General features: G+C 41.8%; 1 protein-coding gene across 2 annotated transcripts in view; it reads left to right on the forward strand.

The window, feature by feature from the left end:
* LOC137992124 (scavenger receptor cysteine-rich type 1 protein M160-like) overlaps positions 1-22,500 on the forward strand; it is a 38,383-nt gene that overhangs the window by 8,951 nt on the left and 6,932 nt on the right. For both annotated transcript variants that reach the window (XM_068837252.1, XM_068837251.1), the window contains exons 4-13: positions 864-1,119; positions 2,442-4,246; positions 5,851-6,019; positions 7,783-8,508; positions 11,771-12,124; positions 13,492-13,746; positions 16,130-16,335; positions 18,022-18,142; positions 19,557-19,859; positions 20,673-20,942. In XM_068837252.1, coding sequence (XP_068693353.1) covers positions 864-1,119; positions 2,442-4,246; positions 5,851-6,019; positions 7,783-8,508; positions 11,771-12,124; positions 13,492-13,746; positions 16,130-16,335; positions 18,022-18,142; positions 19,557-19,859; positions 20,673-20,942 — 4,465 coding nt within the window. The remainder of the gene's footprint in view (positions 1-863; positions 1,120-2,441; positions 4,247-5,850; positions 6,020-7,782; positions 8,509-11,770; positions 12,125-13,491; positions 13,747-16,129; positions 16,336-18,021; positions 18,143-19,556; positions 19,860-20,672; positions 20,943-22,500) is intronic.

Genomic DNA, 22,500 nt, shown 5'->3' on the forward strand with positions numbered 1-22,500 from the left:
ATCAGCGTCTGTAGTTAAGAATGAACCCCCTAGGAGAAGTGACCAAGTTTAAATAGATTGTCAAGGTTTTATAACAATTTCCAACCCGCCATTTTTGGCGGGAAGCTCTATACAGACAATTAGCACCTGGTCAAGAGTTTGCTTTGAGGGTGCATTTGGGTTTTCCCTGTTAGCAGTTGGTTTCTCCTACGCTTCCCGAGAGAGAAACCACTGCGAGCAACCGTTAGTTTTTCCATCGGGCTTGTGCGAAGTACGTAACGCCCCACGTGATGCATTTGATTTCACTTTGTCTTATTTCTCGGGAAAAATAGGGAATTTGACATCTTGATCACTACACACCAGACTCGCCCAAACGCAGCAGTTACGTAGCTAAACGCATGCGCTAGGGCAAAAACAAGTTTACTAACTCGTTTTACCGGTTCAGATTGCTCGGCCTTGGAGATAGGCGGCGGCTCACTCTAAGAAACCAGCGGTTGCTCGCAGTGGTTTCTCTTTCAGAAAGCGTAGGTCGGGAGAAACCAACTGCTTGCAGGGTAATTTGGGTTTGGACACTTGGCAAATTCATCACTTTTATGTGTCTGTAAAAGCTGCAAATTTATCAGGTCAGTAACTGGAAAACAAACAAAGGAGTCCAATATTTAAGCGTAAATGTTGGTCTGTGAAGTTAAAATAGTAAGAATGTTTCACCGTATTTCACTTAACCGGTGAAGGCACCCTTGATGTTCAACGCTCAACTCATACGTTACCGTGAGAACGAGGTCCTCTGTCTACGGTTTTTGCGGACAAACGTGGTGCTAAATTTGCCTTATCTCTGTAATATTGAATGTGAATTTAGAAAGTGAAATTGTTGTTAATGTTTGCAGGTCAATTGCACTGGTAATGAGACACGATTGGAAAATTGTGCTCATCCGGCTTGGGGGCAACATTCGTGCGGCCATTTTGAGGACGCAGGCGTACGATGCGCTGGTCCAGATACATCAAGGGAGTGCGTCGATAAATGCGGAGATGGTTACTTTGAAGTCAAGGGAGAAAACAAGTGTGGTGTCTGCATGGCCTCGTGTTTAACTTGCAGCTCAGCAGAAAACTGTAGCTCCTGCGATAAACCAAGTTTCTTAAAAGGTCATATATTTGGACTCTAAATAGTGACCATGACGACGACGACACGGACGTTGACGATTATGACCACGAGCATTAAATGAAATCGGAACGAGATAAAACCAAATTCCTTGTAAAATGACATCGGGTTATATCTGGTTGCGTTTGGATTTCACCTTGTATAAACAAAACTCGTTTACAAACTTCTTATCAACCGAATTCGTGGACCGTTTTGCAATTTCGGACCACCTTCTTTTCACTTCAATTTTTTTTGCACTCGAGCCGTAAATCAGACTGAAGAAAAAAAGACAGGTTTCCGTAGGGTTCAGTACGGCCCGAGAAAACGACATTTATTAGATACATCTCTGGACCTCAAGCATCAAACGTAAACTTTTAATTAGGGGGATGTACTCAGTAGAGTACGAATAAAGGGGTCAAAGTATAAAGAACGCGTGGTGAAGGAAGAGATAAAGGTACACCTTATTTAACGTCGGAAGTTCCTTTACCCCCTAGAGAGTATTCTCCCAATAAGCCGACGGTGCTTTCATTTTATCCTCCTCTTTCCATCACTGCTTCGTTTAAGGGTATTTAAAGCTTCCTGAAGCTTTTCAGAATGGAAAGAAGTCGAAGCAAGGATGTGAGGTCCCTAGGGATCGAACTCGGGATCTCTCGCACTGAAAGCCGCGCACTAATCAACTGTGCAAACCTTACTCCTCCGTGCGGCGTCTGTGGGAAAATATAACACGAAAATTTGGTTTTAACAAACGAGTTTCTAAAGGTCGAATTAATATTATCACCGTGAAAAGATTGAATGCAGCGTGTGACGTTTTTATCGTTAGCTCTTCGTTAATTCGCTCCGATTGGGAGCTTAGTCATTGATATAAACCGGTAGAGAATATGGACATGAAGAGCTCAAGGGTTTTTAATAAAAGTGGGAGGCTGGTTTGAGTAGAGTTACGGACTGTATTAACAAGGGACCTAATGGCCCCTTTCTCGAAGGGGTGTATAGGACATGCTATTTTTGAGAGAACGCTCTCAAACGCTACATTTCATAAGGGAAATTAATGATCGCGTTTAGAAGATTTCATGTCATTGCCAAAATGAGACAGTTTTAATCTTAGGTTTGAAAGAAGCTGTCTTTAATTTTTCAATGTAGGGGAAAAATAAGCCCACTTCCCAGATTGACGAAGCCGACGCTTTTCTTTGGCTGTCTGCAGTTATTGAAATCACTTCCGTCAGAGCTGTGCAATTTGAACTGCGGAAAGATCTCTTTCGTATATATGACTGTGAATAAAAAAAGTATCATTATTTTCTTTGGCTGATTTTGATGTTGTTTTGCTTTTCAGGCACCGCTTGTAAAACCTATTGTGGAGACGGTTTTTACGGCGACCCCTCCGACCGGAAATGCAAGCCTTGCAAGCCCGAATGTCGCACATGCGCAGACGGCACCTCACCTAGAGTTTGTACAAGCTGTCATGATGACCGATACCTATTGCGAGCAGAATGCGTAACCAGTTGTGCGCCTTTGTTTGTAGCTCAAAAGCGTCGTTTGCGTCTGGCTGGACGAAGGCCGACAGACCTTGAAGGCCGCCTTGAGGTTTATCGTGATGGAACGTGGATTACTGTCTGTGATCAAACTTTTGATTTTCATGAGGCGTCAGTTGTTTGTCGGGAACTCGGCTTGGGGTATGCTATTAAAGCTGTGAAAAAGGCGGGCTATGGCCGTGGTTTCGGACGGGTATGGACGGACGTTTTAAACTGCAACGGCCGAGAAAATTCTATCTTTGACTGCCCTTTAGAAAAACGAGGCTTCACCTCGCTTTGTTACCATGGTAACGACGTAGGAGTGCAGTGCGCAGGTCCAATAACGAAGCATCTGAGCAACCGGTGCATGAAAACGTGCAGTCCAGGTTGGTTTAAAAATGATGTAACGGACATATGCGTCCCTTGCGCCGTGCAGTGCTTGGAATGCTTGGGAAAAAACACTCGTTGTACAAAATGTGCGACGCCCAAATTTCTGAGAGAAAACAAGTGCGTGGATAAATGTATGCCGGACGAATATGGACACATCCCGACGCGCGAGTGCGGAAAATGCGACACAAGTATATGCGTTTCATGTGGTGACGGTTCTAATAGTCAAAATTGCACATCATGCAAAGAGCCCAAAGCGCTCAAAAATGGAAAATGCGAGGTCAGCTGTGGTGAAAGTCTGTTCAAAAAGGAAGGTCGATGTGTCAATGACTGTGGCGTATCAATGTACAAGAACGTAGCCAACTATTCGTGCCTGCCATGCCCCAGTGATTGTATTACTTGTGAATACAACAAGGAAACAAAGCAACCCGTCTGCACGGTTTGTCGTCCGAGCAAAATTTTTAATGGGATAACGCAAACGTGCGTGGAGAAATGCTCTCCGGGGCAAGTTGCTGTTCCTTCTTTAAATTTCTCCAAATCAGCTAATTCCATGATTCGACTCGTAAATGGCCGCGATTATTTGGAGGGGTTGCTTCAAGTTTATCACAACGGAATCTGGGGTACGGTTTGCGATGATGGTTGGGACTCTTCCGAAACAGGCGTCGTTTGTAGACAGTTACGTTTAGGAAGTGGAGCCTTTGGTGTTTCTTTAACTCACATTCCAAAAGGAACTGGCAAACTTTGGCTTGATGATGTATTCTGCGTTGGCATCGAGGATTCACTTCTGAAATGTCGGCATCGTCCTTGGGGTCAATCAAACTGCCAGCATAACGAAGACGTAGTTCTTCGTTGTGCGGGGCCAGGCGTGCGCACGTGTCAAACAAGTTGCCCCGTCGGCTTTTTTCCGAAGGGAGACGTGTGTTTGCAATGCAGCGTTCCTTGCAGAACGTGCAATGGCACCGCTGACAGTTGTGTAGAGTGTTCATCGGGTTTCTTAAAGAAGAATACCTCTTGCGTCAAGGATTGTGGCACAGGGTACTTTTTGGATTCTGTTTGTAAACAGTGCGACCCAGGATGTGCCGACTGCGTTGGAAATGCGACTAACTGCACGTCATGTTGGAAACCATTTTACCGGGAGGGAAGCAAATGCGTTAAAAATTGTACATCTGGCTTTAAACCGTCATCCTTGCCTCTCGTCCGTCTCGTTGGGGGAGGGAATTCACTTGAGGGTAGAGTTGAGGTGAGCAATGCGTTGTCAAACTTGCTCAGTTGTTTGTCTTTTCGACGAAACCATTAAATCTCATTTTCAAAACAAAACCTAAAAGGGAAATTTTCGTAGTTGTTTCGTTGGAAACATGAGCTACTATTGATGGCACCTTTCAAAACAAGGAAAACACTAGGAGGCAGAGCATGCGTATCTTTTAGACAAGTTTTTGCCTGTTTCGAAAACAATTACCTGTTCGTACTTGTTCTGACGTTATGTTGTTCTTAGATATATTTAAATGTATGTATTATTGCAATCAATAGGTATTTTAGAGCGGTTTTCAATTGAGTGTCGTAAAACCAAAACCAAAGTAATTACTTTGGCCAATCAAAAAGGACGGAGACAATCCAGTAAACCAATCAAAACTCGAACTAATTACACGTAGCGACACAAAGCCCGGGAAAATGTGCACGCGCGAGCCACGATTGGTTTTGGTTTCTCTTCTGATTGGTTGAAAAAGTGGCGCGAGAAATTTGAACCAATCACTGAGTGGAGTAATGCAAAACCAAAGCAATTCGCCAATTACTTTCAACACAATTGAAAACCGCTCTATTAACATAACAATTTGTAATTAGAGCGAGTTTCAATCGAGTGTCGTAAAACCAAAACCAAAACCAAAGTAATTACTTTGGCCAATCAGAAAGGAGGGAGACAGTTAATTACGCATAGACGACATAAAGCGCGATTGGTTTTGGTTTTACTTTTGATTGGTTGAAAAAATGGCGCGAGAACTAAACCAATCACAAAGTGAAGTAATGCAAAACCAAAGCAATTCGCTAATTGCTTTCGACACTCAATTTTAAACCGCTATAACAGGCGCATCTGATTATATTCACGTACTCTTTTGCGCCGTATATAAGTATTAAGGTATTGTAATTATTATCAATATTATTGTCATTGTTATTATTATTATTATTATTATTATTATTATTATTATTATTATTATTATTATTATTATTATCATTATTATTATTACGCCGCTCAATTTGCGTCAGTGTTCATTTAGCAGGCCAGACCAGGCAAAGTTTGGCCAAGAGCAAAGAAAACCAGTTCTTTCTCCAATTCGGTAGAGCCGTTTTTCATTTATTGTGGCACGATTTCTATTCTTTTGTTGTGTATGACTAACTAACCTCTAAAATATTTATTTCTCGTCCGCATATGAAAGGAAAAAAATATTTTCCAGCAAACATTCTCATTCGAATTGTGACTTGTTTTAAAAAAAACCATTTGGGTGACTTCTTCCATGCAGACAATTTATAAAGATGGAAAATTCGAAAGATGTTATGGCAGGAAAAAATCAATAAGTTGAAGTGAAGAGCACTTAAAAATCACATGTCATATTAACAGTCAAGTGTTTCAGGGAAAGGAAAACCATCCGAGAACTTGCGCGCATGCATTGTCCAGAGTTTAGCGCCATGTGTTTGCTATGCGCTCTGATTGGCTTGTTTCATTGTCGGTTTTAGGGCTAAAGTAGTTATTTTTAATAATGCAATACTTTTTAATGGCGCTGGAGGAAGGGGAACGCTTCATAAACTTGTTTATCACACCTTGACCTGCCCGACCTGCTTCGTCTTTGATAGGTACTACATGATGGTAAATACGGCACGGTTTGCGATGACTCCTGGGATATAGCGGATGCCAACGTTGTCTGTAGAACGTTGAACAAAGGAAATGCAATTGAAGCGACGATTCGAGCCCGATTTGGGGCCGGAACGGGTAACATTTGGATGGATGAGGTCAAATGCGTAGGTGGGTGATGTGCCATTAGGCGCTTGTCAGACCGTCTTTTAGGGAACCATTACGCTTTACTAAGTGAACAATCGTCGTTGGTCTTCTTTTCAGACGTTTTTTTCCCGTATTTTTTTCCTTTTCATTAGAATTCCTGTTAAGCAAGGAATTGGTGAGCTGAGCCGCCTATTTTATTCTGTAGTTAGGCGAATTACTGGTCATTCAGCCAGTTAATGAGTTCGTCAGTCAGACGGTCGATGTATCAGTCGGTCAGCCAAATGGTTAAAGTACAAGGAAGGGTTACGTCTTTGCAACGTTGGCCGTGTAGCAGTTATATTTCAACTATTAGAGGGCAATGTGAAGTGCTAGTTTTCTAGCCATATAAACCATGCGAGCCCTATTAATGGAAATGGGCCCACACAAGGACATAGAAAAACTCTGACTAGGGTGGGAATTGAATTCCCACGGCCTCCTCCCGTCTGACCAAGTAGCTCAGTCGGTAGAGCAGTGGTGATCTAACCCGAAGGTAGTGGGGTCAATTGCCACCGTGGTCAGAGTTTTTCTCTGTCCTTTTATGAGCCGATTTCCGTTAGTAGGGCTAATGCTTACATGGTTTATATGGGTAGAAAACTAGAAAAAGGTGAGAGCTTCACAGTGGCTGAAAATTGTTAGTACACTGTATACGGATCCTGTGTTTCGGTAGGATTCTAAGAGAAAAAAAATTAAGTGGTAACTTGAACACACGCGGCAGCAGAAATCGATGTCACTTTTGATTTTGCGATTTACTTGTGCAGCGAAAAGAACAATATAAAAAGTTGCCATCACCCAAAAAAAAATTGGGAGATTTTTGCTATGTCCAATTTTCGACAAGAAATATGCGAATTCAACACAAAGATCACAACCATGTAACCCTTAAGATTGTTCCTGCGAAGCAAAAGATAGGTCCGCAATACGTACATATGAATAATTTAGAATCACTGATCAAACATTTGTTTTGAATTTAACCAGGCTTAGCTAGTACTTAACAGGAAAACCAAGGCAGTTGCCTCAATTATTTTGTTTTCTTTTGGCATCATAAAGACCTGGGGGGGAGGGGGGGTTTATAGGCGATGGCCTGCTTCAAAATCTTCAAGGTGATCTGGAAGTGAATGCATACATTACTTAGCTCAGTCCTCATTCTACCTGAAAACACTTTTAAGACCCGCTTCGCGAACCGTAAAGCATCATTTAACAACCCTACTTCCAAACGGTGTAATTTATGTCTGTGGGAGAAATATTTTACAGCCTGTAAGCCCCATCTAGCCACTCTTAACAAGCGCAACGAGCTTGTATCTTCGTGTAGACACGCTAGTAAATTCCAAGTCCTCTTTTGTTACACAATAGAGTGCATAGAAACAGCGTTGTATCCGAAGTAACCGCATTTTAAAATTTCAGTTAGAATCAGTGTACTGTTGTAATCTACCATTAGGCTATTTTATCTGAAGAGTGCTACACCATCGTGTAGTACGAACCTATATAGTAGTAAAATGCCTAGTCAAATCGTTAGTTGATAAAACATTGTACTTCTGGTATGCTCGCTCTATTACTTTTATTGAACACTCTGACAGCAGTTCTGCATCAGCTGAAATCAAGTAATAAGCATGTATATCAAGAAAGAACGAGAAAGACAGTAAATCTCTAGAAAGTCGTTGATTCACCGTCGCCAGTCAGCTGCTGTCATTTTCTGTCCATTTGATAATCAGTCGGTGAGAACTCACTTTGATAAAACACTTCACTTTCCACAGGAAACGAGACATCTTTGATCGCATGTCCACACATGGGATGGGGGCGAGAAAATTGTGACCACTCTGAGGACGCCGGTGTGATCTGCCAGGGCCCAGATCACTCACGTGATTGTTTGGCCGAATGTGGCATTGGGTATTTCTTAAACAAGACGGATAAAACCTGCGGACGGTGCAGTCATAACTGCGAGAAATGTGAAGGAACACCTGAGAACTGCTCTCATTGCGAAAGTGGTAAATTCCTCAACAAAACAGGGAATATGAGTAACTGCGTCGTTTATTGCAGGAAAGGTTTTTTTGGCCATCCGACCACAAAAGTCTGTCAAAAGTGCTCGTCGTCCTGTGCAGACTGTTTCAACACTTCGAACAATTGCACAGAGTGTCCCCCTAAAATGTACCTTTTGAATTTTTCCTGTGTGGCCAATTGTAGTAAAAGAGCAAACAAAATCGTCAGTGGTGTTCCGGGTCTACGGCTGGCCGGGGACGTGGGCACGAATTCCTCGTTTCGGGGTCGAGTGGAGTTGTTTCATAAGGGAGAATGGGGCACAGTGTGTGATGATAACTTCGACATATCGGAAGGCACGGTCATTTGTCGTCAGCTGAAGATGGGGAAAGCACTTGCAGTCTACTCTTCGGCTAAGTTTGGCCAGGGAACGGGAAGAATTTGGATGGACGATACAAAGTGCACTGGGATGGAGAGAAGACTACAGGACTGTAAGATGAATGTTGGTAGGTGACCTGTGCCTGTGCTTGCTAATGCAACATTTTTCGTGCAACTTGTCGCGCAACAATGTTGCGTTGCAAGTTGAGATGGTTTGTTGCGCGTATTACCACCTTGGGCAACAAATTTTCATGTTGCAAAAAGTAAAAGCGACGTCTTTTTTCTGCAACATAAAAATTTGTTGCGGAGAAGGTGGTAATACGCGCAACAAACCATCTCAACTTGCAACGCAACATTGTTGCGCGACAAGTTGCAAGAGAAATGTTGCCCGTGTTACTGGGTTTTTACTTCTTGGCCAAACAGTGCCACAAGCAAGTTCAATACTTGCGATGACTGGCGAATTCGTTTGTCCACGACCTGCGTGCACTTTTGATTGATCGACCTTTAATTTTGATCTACGACGCAATTCAGCAGACGTAGGTTGGGTATCGTTTGGCTACCAAACTCAAATTGACGCACTTGATCTCAATTCATTTGTCGTCGTAGAAGCAAATTATCGAAAGAAACATGCTAACTTCTCACGGGGTCTTGCAGATCTCTGGTTCAAGTGAACAATATCGTTAAATAATGGCAAAAAGCAAAGTGAAGTAGCGAAATAAGATTCAAAATGAATTGGTCAGAACGGATCTTGCATGCGATAACTCCGCATCTTAAGGTAAGCGCCCTAACCATTGGTCCGCATTGCTCGATATTCCCAAACCTGTGATTTCGTTTGGTTACGACTTTGTATGGCCATCCCCAATTTTTTTTCGTTGACCGTCGAATTCGTTTCCTGATATTGGGTCGGTCGGTCGGAGAAAAAAAAAACCTAAAATAAAATTATAAGCGTTCTCGGAATCGGAGGCCTGGTACCCCAGCATCATAGCTGTGGAGCCAAGAAAACAACAACAAGACATGAACCCAAAATCAATATGGCGGAAAAGTTGGCGGATGTTGTGGCAAAATTAAGACAGCGTGGGAAAAAGGATCAACCACCGAAACTCCTATGCGACGTAAAACTGGCTTTAAAACGTCGTTACTTTTTTTTTTTTTTTTTTTTTTTGGAAAATGCCAAAATTTGGGTCGGTCGGACGACGCTAAAGTTCGAAAAAAGAGGGGATGCCTAAGCAAGAAAGAGCTTTAGTTTTTGGCGTGCTTGACAGGTTGTGCCACAGGCCCAGTGTGAGGGAAAGCCAACAAAATATAAGGATTTATATCATGGCGAATCCCGATAAAAGACCTGAGAAGATAGTTTTAAGAAAAAATTCTCAGTTAAAAAGCCTAACCTTATTGCCATTGTGGGTCGCTTCCCTCCCGTGTGGTTTTTTTCCCAGACTCGACGCAAATTGAGCCATTATGAGTTCCTCGGTTGTCAACGATTATAGTAAATACCAAGGTTGAACACTGAATTCTCAGGATCCCACCAAATTGAGTCAAATATTTCTGGTTAAAATGTTCCCACGGCCACAAATCCACCGTAGAATTCAAGGGCAAAGGTTTCTCTTTCATTTCTATCCGGTAACCGGACAATCGAACCCCTGCCAGCGACGTCAGTTGGCTCTTAGTGTACCAAATGAATCGATAAAACAATGAAAAAGAATGAAAAGGCTTAGTAACCAGTCTTTGTTTGGTAACGTCGTCAGGGACGGCAAACAAAGACAAACGAAGACTCGTTACCAAGCCACAAACAAAAGACTCGTTACTAAACCGAACTCAACGGTCTTTTATCGGGATTCCCATACAAATCCTCATATCTTGGTTGGCTTTCTCTCACACTGAGCTTTGGGGCGCCTGTGGTTGTGCACAACCACGGCACGCTGAATAGAAAGTGATTGAACCAATAGGAATATAGTTAATTTTAAACTCACACTGGGACCTCACCAATATATGCACCACATCATCTTGATCACCATTTAGTGGTTGGCGAATTGGTCGCCTCCTTGAGAGGAAACACGCAGCTTTGTCCAGAAATGCACGTCGAATGTAATGAAGGTCACGAATAGACCATTTTCGAATTCTCACGGCTGGACTGGATCTTGCGTGGAGTGGAGGCTAATGCGGACAAATTAATTTTTGTGTAAAAAGATTTGCCCCCATTAGCCTCCATTTCGTGCTAGATCCAGTCCAGCCGTGATAATACGAAAATGGTCTCTAAGACCACTTGCTCTTCTCTCAAATTCGCTTCTGGGAATTCTGCTCCTCAAGTACCAGGTGATCTGGTGACGTAATTCGGGGGACTGAGGAGAAAAATTTTAATGCCGTATCCCACAACCGCGCGCGGCCTTATTTTCGATTTGAACTTGGCAGAGGCGAGGTTAGATCTTGTCGGGCTTACTTGAATGTTCATTCAGTAACAGGAAATGTGGTAGACACGTAATGATCTTTTGAGTTTTGGCGATGGCAATACTACAAGGAGTTTAGAAACAACAACTAAGGCCGCGCGCGGTTGTGGGATACGGCCTTAAAATTTTTCTTCCCAGTCCTCCAAATTACGTCACCAGATCACCTGGTAAAGATTAAAGCCTACTTTTACCTTAAACTGAAAATAACGCTAACCTCAACCCTTCCCTTGTTGATGGAAATACCGTAGGTAGCAAATGCCTACACTTAAGGGAACTCCTCGTGTTGGATTTGACGTGAAATTCGGGACCAAACCCGGAAGGGGAAGGGGCTTGTCCTGCCAGAATCTTGATACAATAATGGGCCCGCTCTAGAATGCTGGAAGTGAAGGGCAAAAACCTTTATTTTTGTTATTAATTAGCCAGTAGACAAAACAAGTCATTCTTCCATTACAGGAGCCCATGATTAGGAACGAGCAACTCTTATTTATTCCTGGCACGGCGTTTTCACGGACCGATTTATTTTTAGATTGAATTTCCCGCGAATGAGACTCCCACAGGAGCCTGATGACCAATCACAGGAAACTAGCTTGACGTCTAGCGTCACCCAACCGGAACTACCTTTGTTGTTTTGCAGCAAAGGTAGTCCAAAAATAGATTGGTCTGTAAAAATGCTGTGACATAGGCTTAGTATGGAAGTTGCTCGCTCCTCATGGACTCCTGTCCATTGCCAGAAAAAATATTAGCGGGCGACGTTGCATCACGCACCGTCAGCCTAGATGCGAACCTTTGAAACAGCTCAGAGTGCAGATCAGAACTCTGAAAGTATTTTAAATGGGTCTGTGAAAATGCCGTGACAGGAATGATTATAAGTCTGTTGTTGGCTCCTAGTCGTGTTCTCATGTTTTGACTTTATTCTACTGACTTAAACATCCACGGTTCACTTTTACAGGAGGGTTTGGTGCCAACAACTGCGGCCATTCAGAGGATGCTGGCGTGAAATGCGAGGGACCTGATCGATCCCAGAGGTGCGTGGAAACTTGTGGTGAGGGTTTCTACGAAGACGGTGGCAATTGCAAACGTTGCAGCGAAAAATGTCAGTCGTGCCTCAGCAAAGCAAATGAGTGCTCCAGATGTGTAGCGCCATATTTTTTGCAATTTACAGACTGCGTGACAAAGTGTCCCATTGGATGGTATGGCAACACCAAAAGCCGCACTTGCAAACGGTGTAACAAACAGTGTCAGACCTGCTACTATGGCGAAAAGGGTAATCTGTGCAAGTCTTGTCCTGAAGGATCTTACTTGAGTAAGTAGTCCGCGAGAGGCAAAGTTTAGAGGGAGGCGTGACTCATGGGTGGGGCGCCGAATTCGTATTTGGATGCTGTTGGCTCAAATCGCGCTCTGACTGACAGCGCACCTGTTTGTCGTCGTTTGTCCGAAATCAAATTTACAACACTTTGTAGTCATCATCTCAAAGCATGATTAGCACTAACAATGGTTAAGTAGCATCAGCATCTCTCGATTTTTTCGGGTATTTCACACTGCTTATTTTTAACCGAACTGTGATAATCCGGCCCTGCCCAAATAGCCAATTGTGAGACTACGATCTATCTATCTTTCAACAGGTTTTCGAATGCTCATTTCTCGAAACTAAGAGCTCTATGGTTCCCAAAATATGCCCAAAACGTTTCGGAGCTTTCGAGAAACGGGCCCTTGGTAGCATCGTAATTCGCTATTTTCGAAAATCCCTTGATACATTGATGATTATTGTTATTATTATTATTGTTAAGGCAATCGCCTAGCAGACTGGTACAAAATTCTAAGCAATCCCGATAGCACGGTACTTAAATAATAATCAATAGTTTCAATCCGCTCCGAGAAAAGACGAACGGGAAAGAGGATAAAGGTTGAGGGAAAAGATTAAAAAGAAAATCAACTTGTACTACTAAATATGCACTTTGATATGTTATAGCTAGATTAAAAATTAAGCATATATGTTTCACAGTAGGTTGCCAATCTGGCTACATGTATGCGTGTTATGAAATTTGATATGTTATTTCATCGTGATATGTGTGGTCCTGTCCCATTTTTTGAACACTTCTTCGATTTTGGAGCGCTCAGTGTTTAGCACTTCGAGCACTCTTTATTATTGCGCAAAATTTTAGCAATGTGTCCCATTTTGGGCAACATTTAAACTATTTCTTCGTATCATTTTGGGCAAGTTTAGAGGAACATTTTGTTTTCAAGAACAGTTTTCAACCAAACCCGAATCTTTCTCATCGTGGAGTCATTGTTGCGTATCATGTAAAGCAATTTGAAACAATTTCAGTCTTCATGATATACATTACTAAAGTATTTTTTGTTCGAAAAACATTGGTACCGGTGTCTTACTTCTGTAATGTTTTAAAAACAACGGAGGCCAAATCTTTTTCTTAGTTGTATTTGCTCGATTTCCCCAATATGTTACTAGTTATTGGTAAAGACTGATTTCCCTTGAAAAAGCATCCCCGCTGGATGGGCGGCGTTTTTGGACGTTACCCTCTAGTAAACGATTTTAAGGTAATCGCCTCAGGGAAGTATTCTCATTGGGAAGAGTGGAAGTTAACGAAGTCCAGTCTATGAGTGACTTGCACCAAACCCTTTGTCCTTGTTAATCAAATTTGTCTCATTCAGAGGGATTGAAATGCGTACCTGATTGTGGTGGCATGAGCCCAGTGTCCACGCTGTTCCCGCCCAAGCCAAAGAAACCGTTGGTTCGGTTGAAGGGCGGTAAAAGCAAACAGGAAGGCCGAGTGGAAGTATTCTACGACGGACAGTGGGGTACAGTATGTGATGATAACTGGACTTTGAAGGAAGCTGCCATTGTCTGTTCAGAGCTTGGTTTTGGAAAACCAATAGAAGCACCGAAACACTCTTATTTTGGAAAAGGTACATTTCTCTTTGATCGATTTCAAATTTGCTTCGTTTTACTAAAGTGTTTTCACGTGACGTGTCGGCGGCCATCTCGGTGTACCGAACTAATCAAAAGGAGTTAGAACGCTTTTTTATCAATTGGTCTTACGGAGATTTCTTGTCGATCCTTCAAAAAAGTTGTACGCTACTTACAAAAGTATTACACAAGCAGCCAGAGTAATTTAGCGAGAAATTAGTGCGTTTACCCTAAAAAGTCGTTATACCCGAAGTTCGACTTTTATCTCTTTCAGTGCGCTGGCTCGATATTGTCACGCCACATTAGTTTAAGGTGATTCCCTGGTTTTGCATTGCGCAACCCTACTGCGCATAATTTATTGCGTCATTGGCGCGCGCATAAGCGCGCGCACATTGATAAAATGGCGGATGTTCATTGACGTCCAGCTAAATCTGTCAAGGAATGGCTATTTTCTCCTGAACGAGGACGGTGACACCCCCTTTTTAATGGTTTTATGTACTCGTAATAGGTACACAGAAAACATTTTAAGGAGAAAAAAAGTTGGATAGTAGGAGTTGTAGTATTTATACAAAATGACGTGAAACTGCATTTGGAGCCAGACACTGAGTGTGATGTAGCGGTCCAATTTTCTTACATTTTTTTTTTGCAAGATCGATCAATTTAGATCACTTTACTGAAAGATTTTAGCCCGGACAAACAAGTAGGCTCAAGTTTTCAGTAATATTCAGTTGCTTTTGCTATATAAGAACAATTTCTCCGGTTCATCACGTCTCAAACGCTTCTCGCGTAATTCGGTGAAAAAGACTAAGAATAAAGGGAATGCGGCGCGAAAACAATCATTGTGACTCCATCTTTTTGTTGCATTTTTTCATTGTTCTGTGCATGAATATCAATTGTGCCAACTTTGACAAAAATCTGGATAGTACGTCGTTTTCAAGGGAATTACTTTAATTTAAGGTGGTTGAACACAGTTTTTGATACCTATGTTTCATTTACCTTTTTCGCTAAAACTCTTGATCCTTTGGTTGCCAAAAATGGTATCAAGCAAATTAACAGCACGAACTTCGGTTTTGTGATAGTTAAGCTGACGTATATGCCGTTGCCATGGCAACACGAATAAATCTAAACGGGCCTTAAAAAACAGTTTTGTTTGTTTGCAGAAAATCTGTTAGTTTCTTTATAATTTGCATGCAATAAGCTTGTAACGATGCTCACAAGTTATTTCTATTTTAATAATAATTTGACAGAGAGATCTTTAATTATCCCTTTTTGAAGGTTCACTGGAATATCTCAAATTTCCTTTGTTAAAGTTAAATTTTTTTTCAGTACTCCAGTTACTTATTTCCGAAGGTATTTTCGTGCCAAATTTCGTTGAATTGTAACGAGTGGTTCTCGGGAAATAGGCGTATTTCCGAGAAAGCTATTCCGCATTCAATCGCAATTTTTTAACTTACTACGCATGCGCTACATTTAACTGGGTTCTTTCGTTGGTTCTTTCAAGGCGGAGGGGTTGGCGCAGTGGTAAGATCTCTGCCTTCCAACCCTAGGGTCCCGGGTTCCATTCCCGGTTCTGCCGAGAGTGGAATATTTGGCGACCTTCTTTCCCGCTGAAGTTCACTCAGCTTTCCATCCTTCCGAGGTCGGTAAAATGAGTACCAGCATGCATGGACTGCTTAGAAGCGGCTGCAATTTGCGCCTGTATATGCTTCCAGTCCGCTGGGGGTAAACTGATCATTGTAAAGCGCCTTTGAGACGTTTGTGATAAAGGCGCTATATAAATGCACGACTTTTACTTTACCTTTACTTTACCTTTCGATAACAAAAGGCTGATTTAGCAACAGAACGGGAACGTCAGTGGCGACGTCGCGCGCAGCAAAACTACCAATGAGAATTTAGAATAGAGAAGAAAAGAGTGGAGTCTATTCTATTCTGAATTCTCATTGGTGTTTTTTCTGCGCGCGCCGTCGCCACTGACTTTCCCGTTCTGTTGCTAAATCAGCCGAAAGAAAAATCTGCGAATTGCGGAGTTCTTTCCGTCGTTACCTTTTCTAACATACATTTCTCATTAAAACCATCAAAACCCTTTGTTCATTTACGAGGAAAAATAGTACAGATAGCGCAAGCATTGAGCAAATAAAATGATTGCTGTATTGAAGCCATGTTTATTTTTTTGCAATCCTTGTGCGGGCGCTGCATAGCGTTAGAGCGCGCGCGAAAACTGTGTTCGGCCACCTTAAACAAAAGCTTTCAAACTCGTCGTCTCAAGCAAAAACGTTCCATGAAGCGAACCCCTAAACTTCGCTTCGTTTGATGAAGTTCTGGACGTCGAAACGGCGGTGTTGCTAAAGTTTGTTTTAATTATTTTCTTCTTTGACGTTATAGGAGAAGGCATTGTCTGGATGGACAATGTAAACTGCTTTGGGTACGAAACCTCTCTCACCCAGTGTCGCCAAGTTGGATGGGGACAGGGAAACTGTGACCCTTATCACGGGGAAGATGCAGGTGTCAAGTGCGGTAATACTACGATTGAAGAAATTAGCAATAATTACTGCCGGAATGTCAACGAGGATTCCTGCTCAAATTCAGAGGTAAATACCCGCGCTTGGCACAAAGTGCCCTTTTGCCCCATGATTAACACTAACTGGCATTCTCTTACGCTTTGAACCTGGTGAAACTGAAACTACTGAAGTGAAAACCCCTTTATTATATACTTAAGAGAATGTGGCGTTTCTGATTGGTCAATGACGAATGTGCAGTGCGATAACTGCTATGGAAACAAAGCGATGGAGTAATTTTGTTGAGTTTATAATAAGCAAAAAATCGTATGAACGTGTTCGTGAATTTCACTCGTAATGTTTTGAAAGTGCAATTTTGAGAACTTTCAAAACATCACTCGTGTTGGTAAATCACGAAATACACTAGCGTTCATAAGTTTTCTATTCTTATGAGTAAAAGCTGACTGTGTTATCTTATACACTTGGAACCATTTTAAGTGTCCTGCGTGTTTACTGGTTGCATGTCTTCAGAACAAAAAAAAATAATGAATGGGTTAGTTTTAGAGCAACTGCAGCAGCGTCGCTGGGAGAGTGAAATACAAAACTTTGATGTCATTAAACGAGTTGATAGAGCGCTTTTCAATTGAGTGTAATGACCCCGATCGATCACAGCGGGTGCAAGTAGCGCAATCAACCAATCCAAATTCGTAGCAATTCCATGTGACTTGCTCAAAGCGCGGGAAACATCGCGCGTGCAAGTCGCGATTGGTTTTGGTTTTCCCTCCGCATTGGTTGATAAACTGGCTAGAGATTTTTAAGCCAACCACTGAGCGTAGCAGTCGCAGTCGCAATCGCAATCGCAATCGCGTACTTTTCCTTCACAGTCATTTAATAGCCGCTCTAAACGAGTTGATATTGGTCCAGTGGTTTCGGTAAGTTCTGACAGTCGACTGACGTAAAGCATCAGCTACTCGTCTCAGAGACTTTGGCTTCTTTTTTCTCGAAATTGAAGTAATTAAAGACAGCCTCTTTCAAACCTAAGATTAAAGTTTATTTTGACAATGACAGCAATCGGATACTCTACTCAAACCAGACGCCAAATTCAAATTTTATTGAAACCCCGTTAGATCGAATTACCACCAATCAAACGGTTGAATTGCTGACGTTTCTTTTCGTCAGGGCGAAATGAGGGAAGAGGAAATATACTGGGCTAGTTTCGGGATCGTTTTGGAGTAGTTTTGCATTTCTAAACATGAGGCTTTTTACTGTAGAACCACACAGAATAATAATTATGACAGTAATTTGTTGAGAGGGGAAAACTGGAGTTCATAAGCTCGGAAAATGCGCCGCAACAATTTTAAAAGCAATCTTCAAGGGACGAAATCCGATTCGAAACAATCGCAAATTACCTTCTTAAAGGCATTAATAATCATATGCCAAAAGCAAAAGAAATCACTACCTTGGAGTAAGTCTGGATATGTGGTCTTAATCAGCATGAAATTTCGCCAACTTTGATCCCAAATATCTCTTAAAATACTGATTCCTTTGAGAAGCAACATCAAACAATCGAAAGAGTGTTTCATCAGATATCCAAACACCTGAATTCAGGTAAAAAAAACTCCGCCTTCGGTCTGGTTTTTCAACTCGCTTCTCGTTCTTTGGATATCCGATTAAAAACTCCTTCTCTTGTTTGATATATTACTTCCACACTCCATTTCTTGTAATTGTCGTGACAATAATTTTCTTTTTTTTTTAATTGTCCTTTTCTTTCTTTTTCAGGTGTGCGATACTGTACATAAGGTCACATGTGTGGATCTGTTGTTCTTTCCGGAAAGTAAAATCGGCTCTGTGTGTTTGCAGTGTCCACCCGGAACTGCAGGAGATGGAAAAGAATGTCGAGGTACGAGACAGAAAGAACGATATGCTTAAAAATTGTAGAAAGCAAATTACATTACTCTGGGATCGCAACTATTTAACAATTAGACCCTTCGCCCGCAAGGGCTACGGGTCAATAGCCCACGAGGCGAAGCCGAATGGGCTATTGACCCATGGCCCTTGAGGGCGAAGGGTCTAATTGTTTTAGTATCACCCAACTATTCGGACAGAAAAGGCAATAACGAAGTTAGCAAATGCAAATTAAAGAGATATTTATTTGGGAATAAAACGAAAGAAAGTGTCATGCTTTTCGCTACTCGAGGACTATTACTAATAGTCCTCTAGTAGCGTAGCCAATCAAAATGCAGCATTTGCATTAGTCCACTAGTTGGGTGATACTAATTATGTTTAGTGGTTTAATGTGATTTCTCTTTGTTATTGTTATATTGGGTTTTTTTCGGTTTGTTTGTGTACAAGTATCATTTAGTTTTCTTGTTACTTGAGCGCGTAGACGTGCTATAAGGTGTGGTGCCTTAAACACATGCAGATGATCTGTCACTCAACTGTGTTGGCATGCAGAGCTCTGTTGTAATTTGTTCAATAAAAAAGCCCCTAATAGCGATATCTCCGTAATATGTTACGAGATTGCAGAAATTGCAGAAATTGCGCTCATAACTGCGAAGATCATAGCTTCACTTGATTTCATATCCGCAGTTCACATATGATTCATTTCATATACCATTTCAACATTGATTCATTCCTCACGGGACCGTTAGAACCCACAAATGACCAGCTCCCAACGTCAGTGGCTTCATAGCTCAGTTGGTTAGAGCGTCGCACCGGAATCGCGAGGTCACGGGTTCAAACCCCGTTGAAGTCCTGAATTTTTCAGGCTTCTTTACGCAATTGCAGAAATTGCGCTCATAACTGCGAAGATCATAGCTTCACTAGATGTTATCTTTCTTTCTTTCTTTTATTTTATTCCCTCCGTCGTCCCTTTTTTTCGCACTAGAAATATCTTTTAGAGGTTCTGTCTCTTTGTTGCAGTTTGTTGATCGCCATCTTGGATAATCAGTCTTGCTTGACTGAATTCGAAAGCGACCCCTTTTATAGTGTGTCTGCGTGCTTAATACTCATTTACTTTGATGTAATCTTAGCTTTGTAGTTGTCTTCTCCATTGTTTCCACAAATTTGACATTTGTCAGTTATTAGCTAGGCACGGTATTAGTATTGATGTCTTTTGCCCTTTTACCTCCTCGCTTTTATTTGCAACTCTGTATGCTACGTATGTTCATAAAGAAGAGAATTTCAAAACAAAGAAATTGTCTGGTGGCCGAGGTTTCTCCCGTGGAAAAAGAAAACAGTAGCGCTGAAGAGGGGCAGCGAGTGGTAGAATTGAACTATGCATCATTAATTTTGTTGTTTGTTTATTGTTTTAGCTGTAGCTTCCAAACCCCCAGAATTTGATCAGATGCCCCCCGCAAGGAAAATAGTCAAAGCACAAGAGATCATTGGCTTGCGATGTAGATCCAAGCCTCCTTTGATCATTCCAACCGTGTTCGACTGGAGGAAAGACGGCAAAGCCTTGCCTGCTGAGGATGTCAAGTCTGGTCGTATTAGAACTGATTCGGGAGGGCTACTGATCAAATCTGCGCAGCGAGGGGATAGCGGGATTTACACTTGCATTCTTGTTAATAGCGAGGGAAACGTTACTAGCAATGGTTCCCAAGTCATAGTCACAGGTGTAGTTTTAAAAATGGGGCACTGAAATGAATTTAAAGGCATAGATAAATTAGACAAACTAGCCCGAAAGCATCAACAGATTGGTACAACTTCAAAATTTGAGCGTTTGATTTCAAACAGAAAGGAAAGGAAAGTAAATTTATTTAAGTGTCTGATCTTCTAGCGCTGGAGCACTAATTGGGGACACCGTTAATTAAAATTAACAAATCAACGCAAATCAAATCAAATGTTGGTTTTTGAGGAGGGGAAAACCGGAGTATCCGGAGAAAACCTCTCGAGGCAGAGTAGAGAACCAACGAACTCAGCCCACATAGCCTGCATTTTTTTTTAAAGAAGCTTACGTCAAATTTTTGACTGAAAATCAGCAATTTAGTTCCGCTAGAGCATCACTAGCAGATGTGCGTGAAAGGAGAAATACGATAATACGGAAAGCTTTATTGCTTAGCAATTCAGTGCGAACCAGCGATCAATGTGGAGCAATCTCGTCCCCAGGGTTTCTCTTCTTCCCTTCCTTGGAGCAGAGAGACCCTGGGAACGAGGTTGAATGTCAAGTTGCTCGGTCACACCAGATTATGCCTCCATAATCAATGGTGGTACTGAAACAAAGCTATTGAAAAGTTGGCCCAATCGCGTTAAGAGGCAAGATTGCTTTTATCCGTCACAGAGGACCTTGAATAGATTGCTATTGATCGTACGACGAATATATTCAATGTGATCATTTCCGTGGCAAGTTTTCATTAATTACTATTTCCTCACCAGTCGCAATGATCTGTCATTGATGTTAATCTCTTTGTCCTCCAATTTCCCTGCAGAGGCGCCACGAATCCTGGGTGTGTCGTCAGCGGATGTCAACTTAAATGCTAATGCAAACTTGAGCTGTACCGCATCCAGTTTTCCCTCGTCTAATATTACTTGGATGTTCAAAGGCAAAAAATTGCAACCGTCTTTGAAACACGAGTTCTTGGACAGTGTGGCGACGCTAACGGTCAAGAAGGTAGTCTTCGACGATGCTGGCCAATACGAGTGTACCCACGTCAATGAGCAGGGAGAGGCCAGGGCCAACGCCTCTCTTACGGTTGGATGTAAGTGGAGAAAGGAAGCAACATTCGGCGTTACATATTACCTATAGTGCGGTTTTCAATTGAATGTCGAAAGTAATTAGCGAATTCCTTTGGTTTTGCATTACTTCACTCAGTGATTGGTTCAATGTTCTCGCGCCACTTTTAAACCAATCGTGGCTCGCGTGTGCACATTTTCCCGCGCTTGTGTCGGCTACCTGTAATTACTTCGAGTTTTGATTGGTTTACTGGAATGTCTTCGTCCTTTTTGATTGGCCAAGGTAATTACTTTGGTTTTGGGTTTACGACACTCGATTGAAACTCGCTCTATCGCATAAAGTATATTGCACGAAGCGTTTGCACTTTGCAAGATGAAAATGGCATATTGCAAATTGGCTCCTGCATTTACGACATGGTATATAACTTGTTGGGAATTGCTCATTGAATTTTGCAAGATTGCATTGTTTAATCTTCTTATCGCACTTACGTATGCAAACCATCGTATTGAAATTATCGTTGCACGTCAAGCTTGCGCAAACTATGTCACAAGAAAAGGAAATTTGCAGTGAGAGCGTGATAAATCAATTTTTGCCGGGATTAGCTTTACTGTTGAATCAACTGGAATTTTTTCAGTCATACTATACATGGAAAATTTTCTCCATTCTCATTAGCAAAGAGAAATGCAGTTTCCAGATAACACAGTGCAAAAAACAGGTAACAAACCAAGCATTCTGATTGGTCAATGGAGAAAAATTCTCAGATGGCCAATCAAATGCTAGCCCCGGATGGCGCAATTTAATTTTTTCAAAGACTACAAATATCACTCGCCCTACTGGCTCGTGCATTTTTTCGTCTTCGAAAAAAATCACTCGTGCTTATATATTCATTCCAAATTGCACTCAAAATCTTGTAATTACCTATATTAATTTTGATGCAACTATGAAAGTACACGTAACATTACGGCATTGACCGACCTCAAAAATTGCTGCTGTAGCGTCGTTCGCCATATTAGGATGAAGAGCGTTAGGATAGGCCCTAGGGTCAGTTTTAGCTGGACGTATTTCGGGTATCCCCAGCTCCAACTCGTCGGCAGCGTTTTCAATCAGTCAACTGGTTTTCCGTTCGCCAGTTTGGATTCTTAACTGCTTGTGTGTTTCCTCTGTTTCTTTTTGGTCCTTTTTCACTCAGGCAAATTTATTTACAAATTTGTTGAATAGACCGATTCGGCTAACTCAATGTCGTATTTAAACGTTTAGTTCCAGTTATTTCCATATCATTGAAATATGAATGCTACGTTATCATGCAAATGCAATACACAAAGAATCTTAATCCCGGGAGATTTGAATTGGGTACAATACTGAGTCAGCCGATTAGGTCTGTCATACTTGTGCTGTATAATGATGAGTCTCATGGTGCTTTGTATATTCCTCGCAAGGTATCTCCCTAAGCCAAGAAAAACCAAACACTTCGCATGTTACCGTGACTTTTTGTTAGGATGAATATAGGGTCACTTTGTTACGCCTACCCCGAGAAACGTGAATTCTTCATGTAGCTGTATTGAGCAACCTTCAAAAATGTAGGA

The sequence above is a fragment of the Montipora foliosa genome, chromosome 2, assembly GCF_036669935.1.
Source record: "Montipora foliosa isolate CH-2021 chromosome 2, ASM3666993v2, whole genome shotgun sequence".
Lineage (NCBI taxonomy): Eukaryota > Metazoa > Cnidaria > Anthozoa > Scleractinia > Acroporidae > Montipora > Montipora foliosa.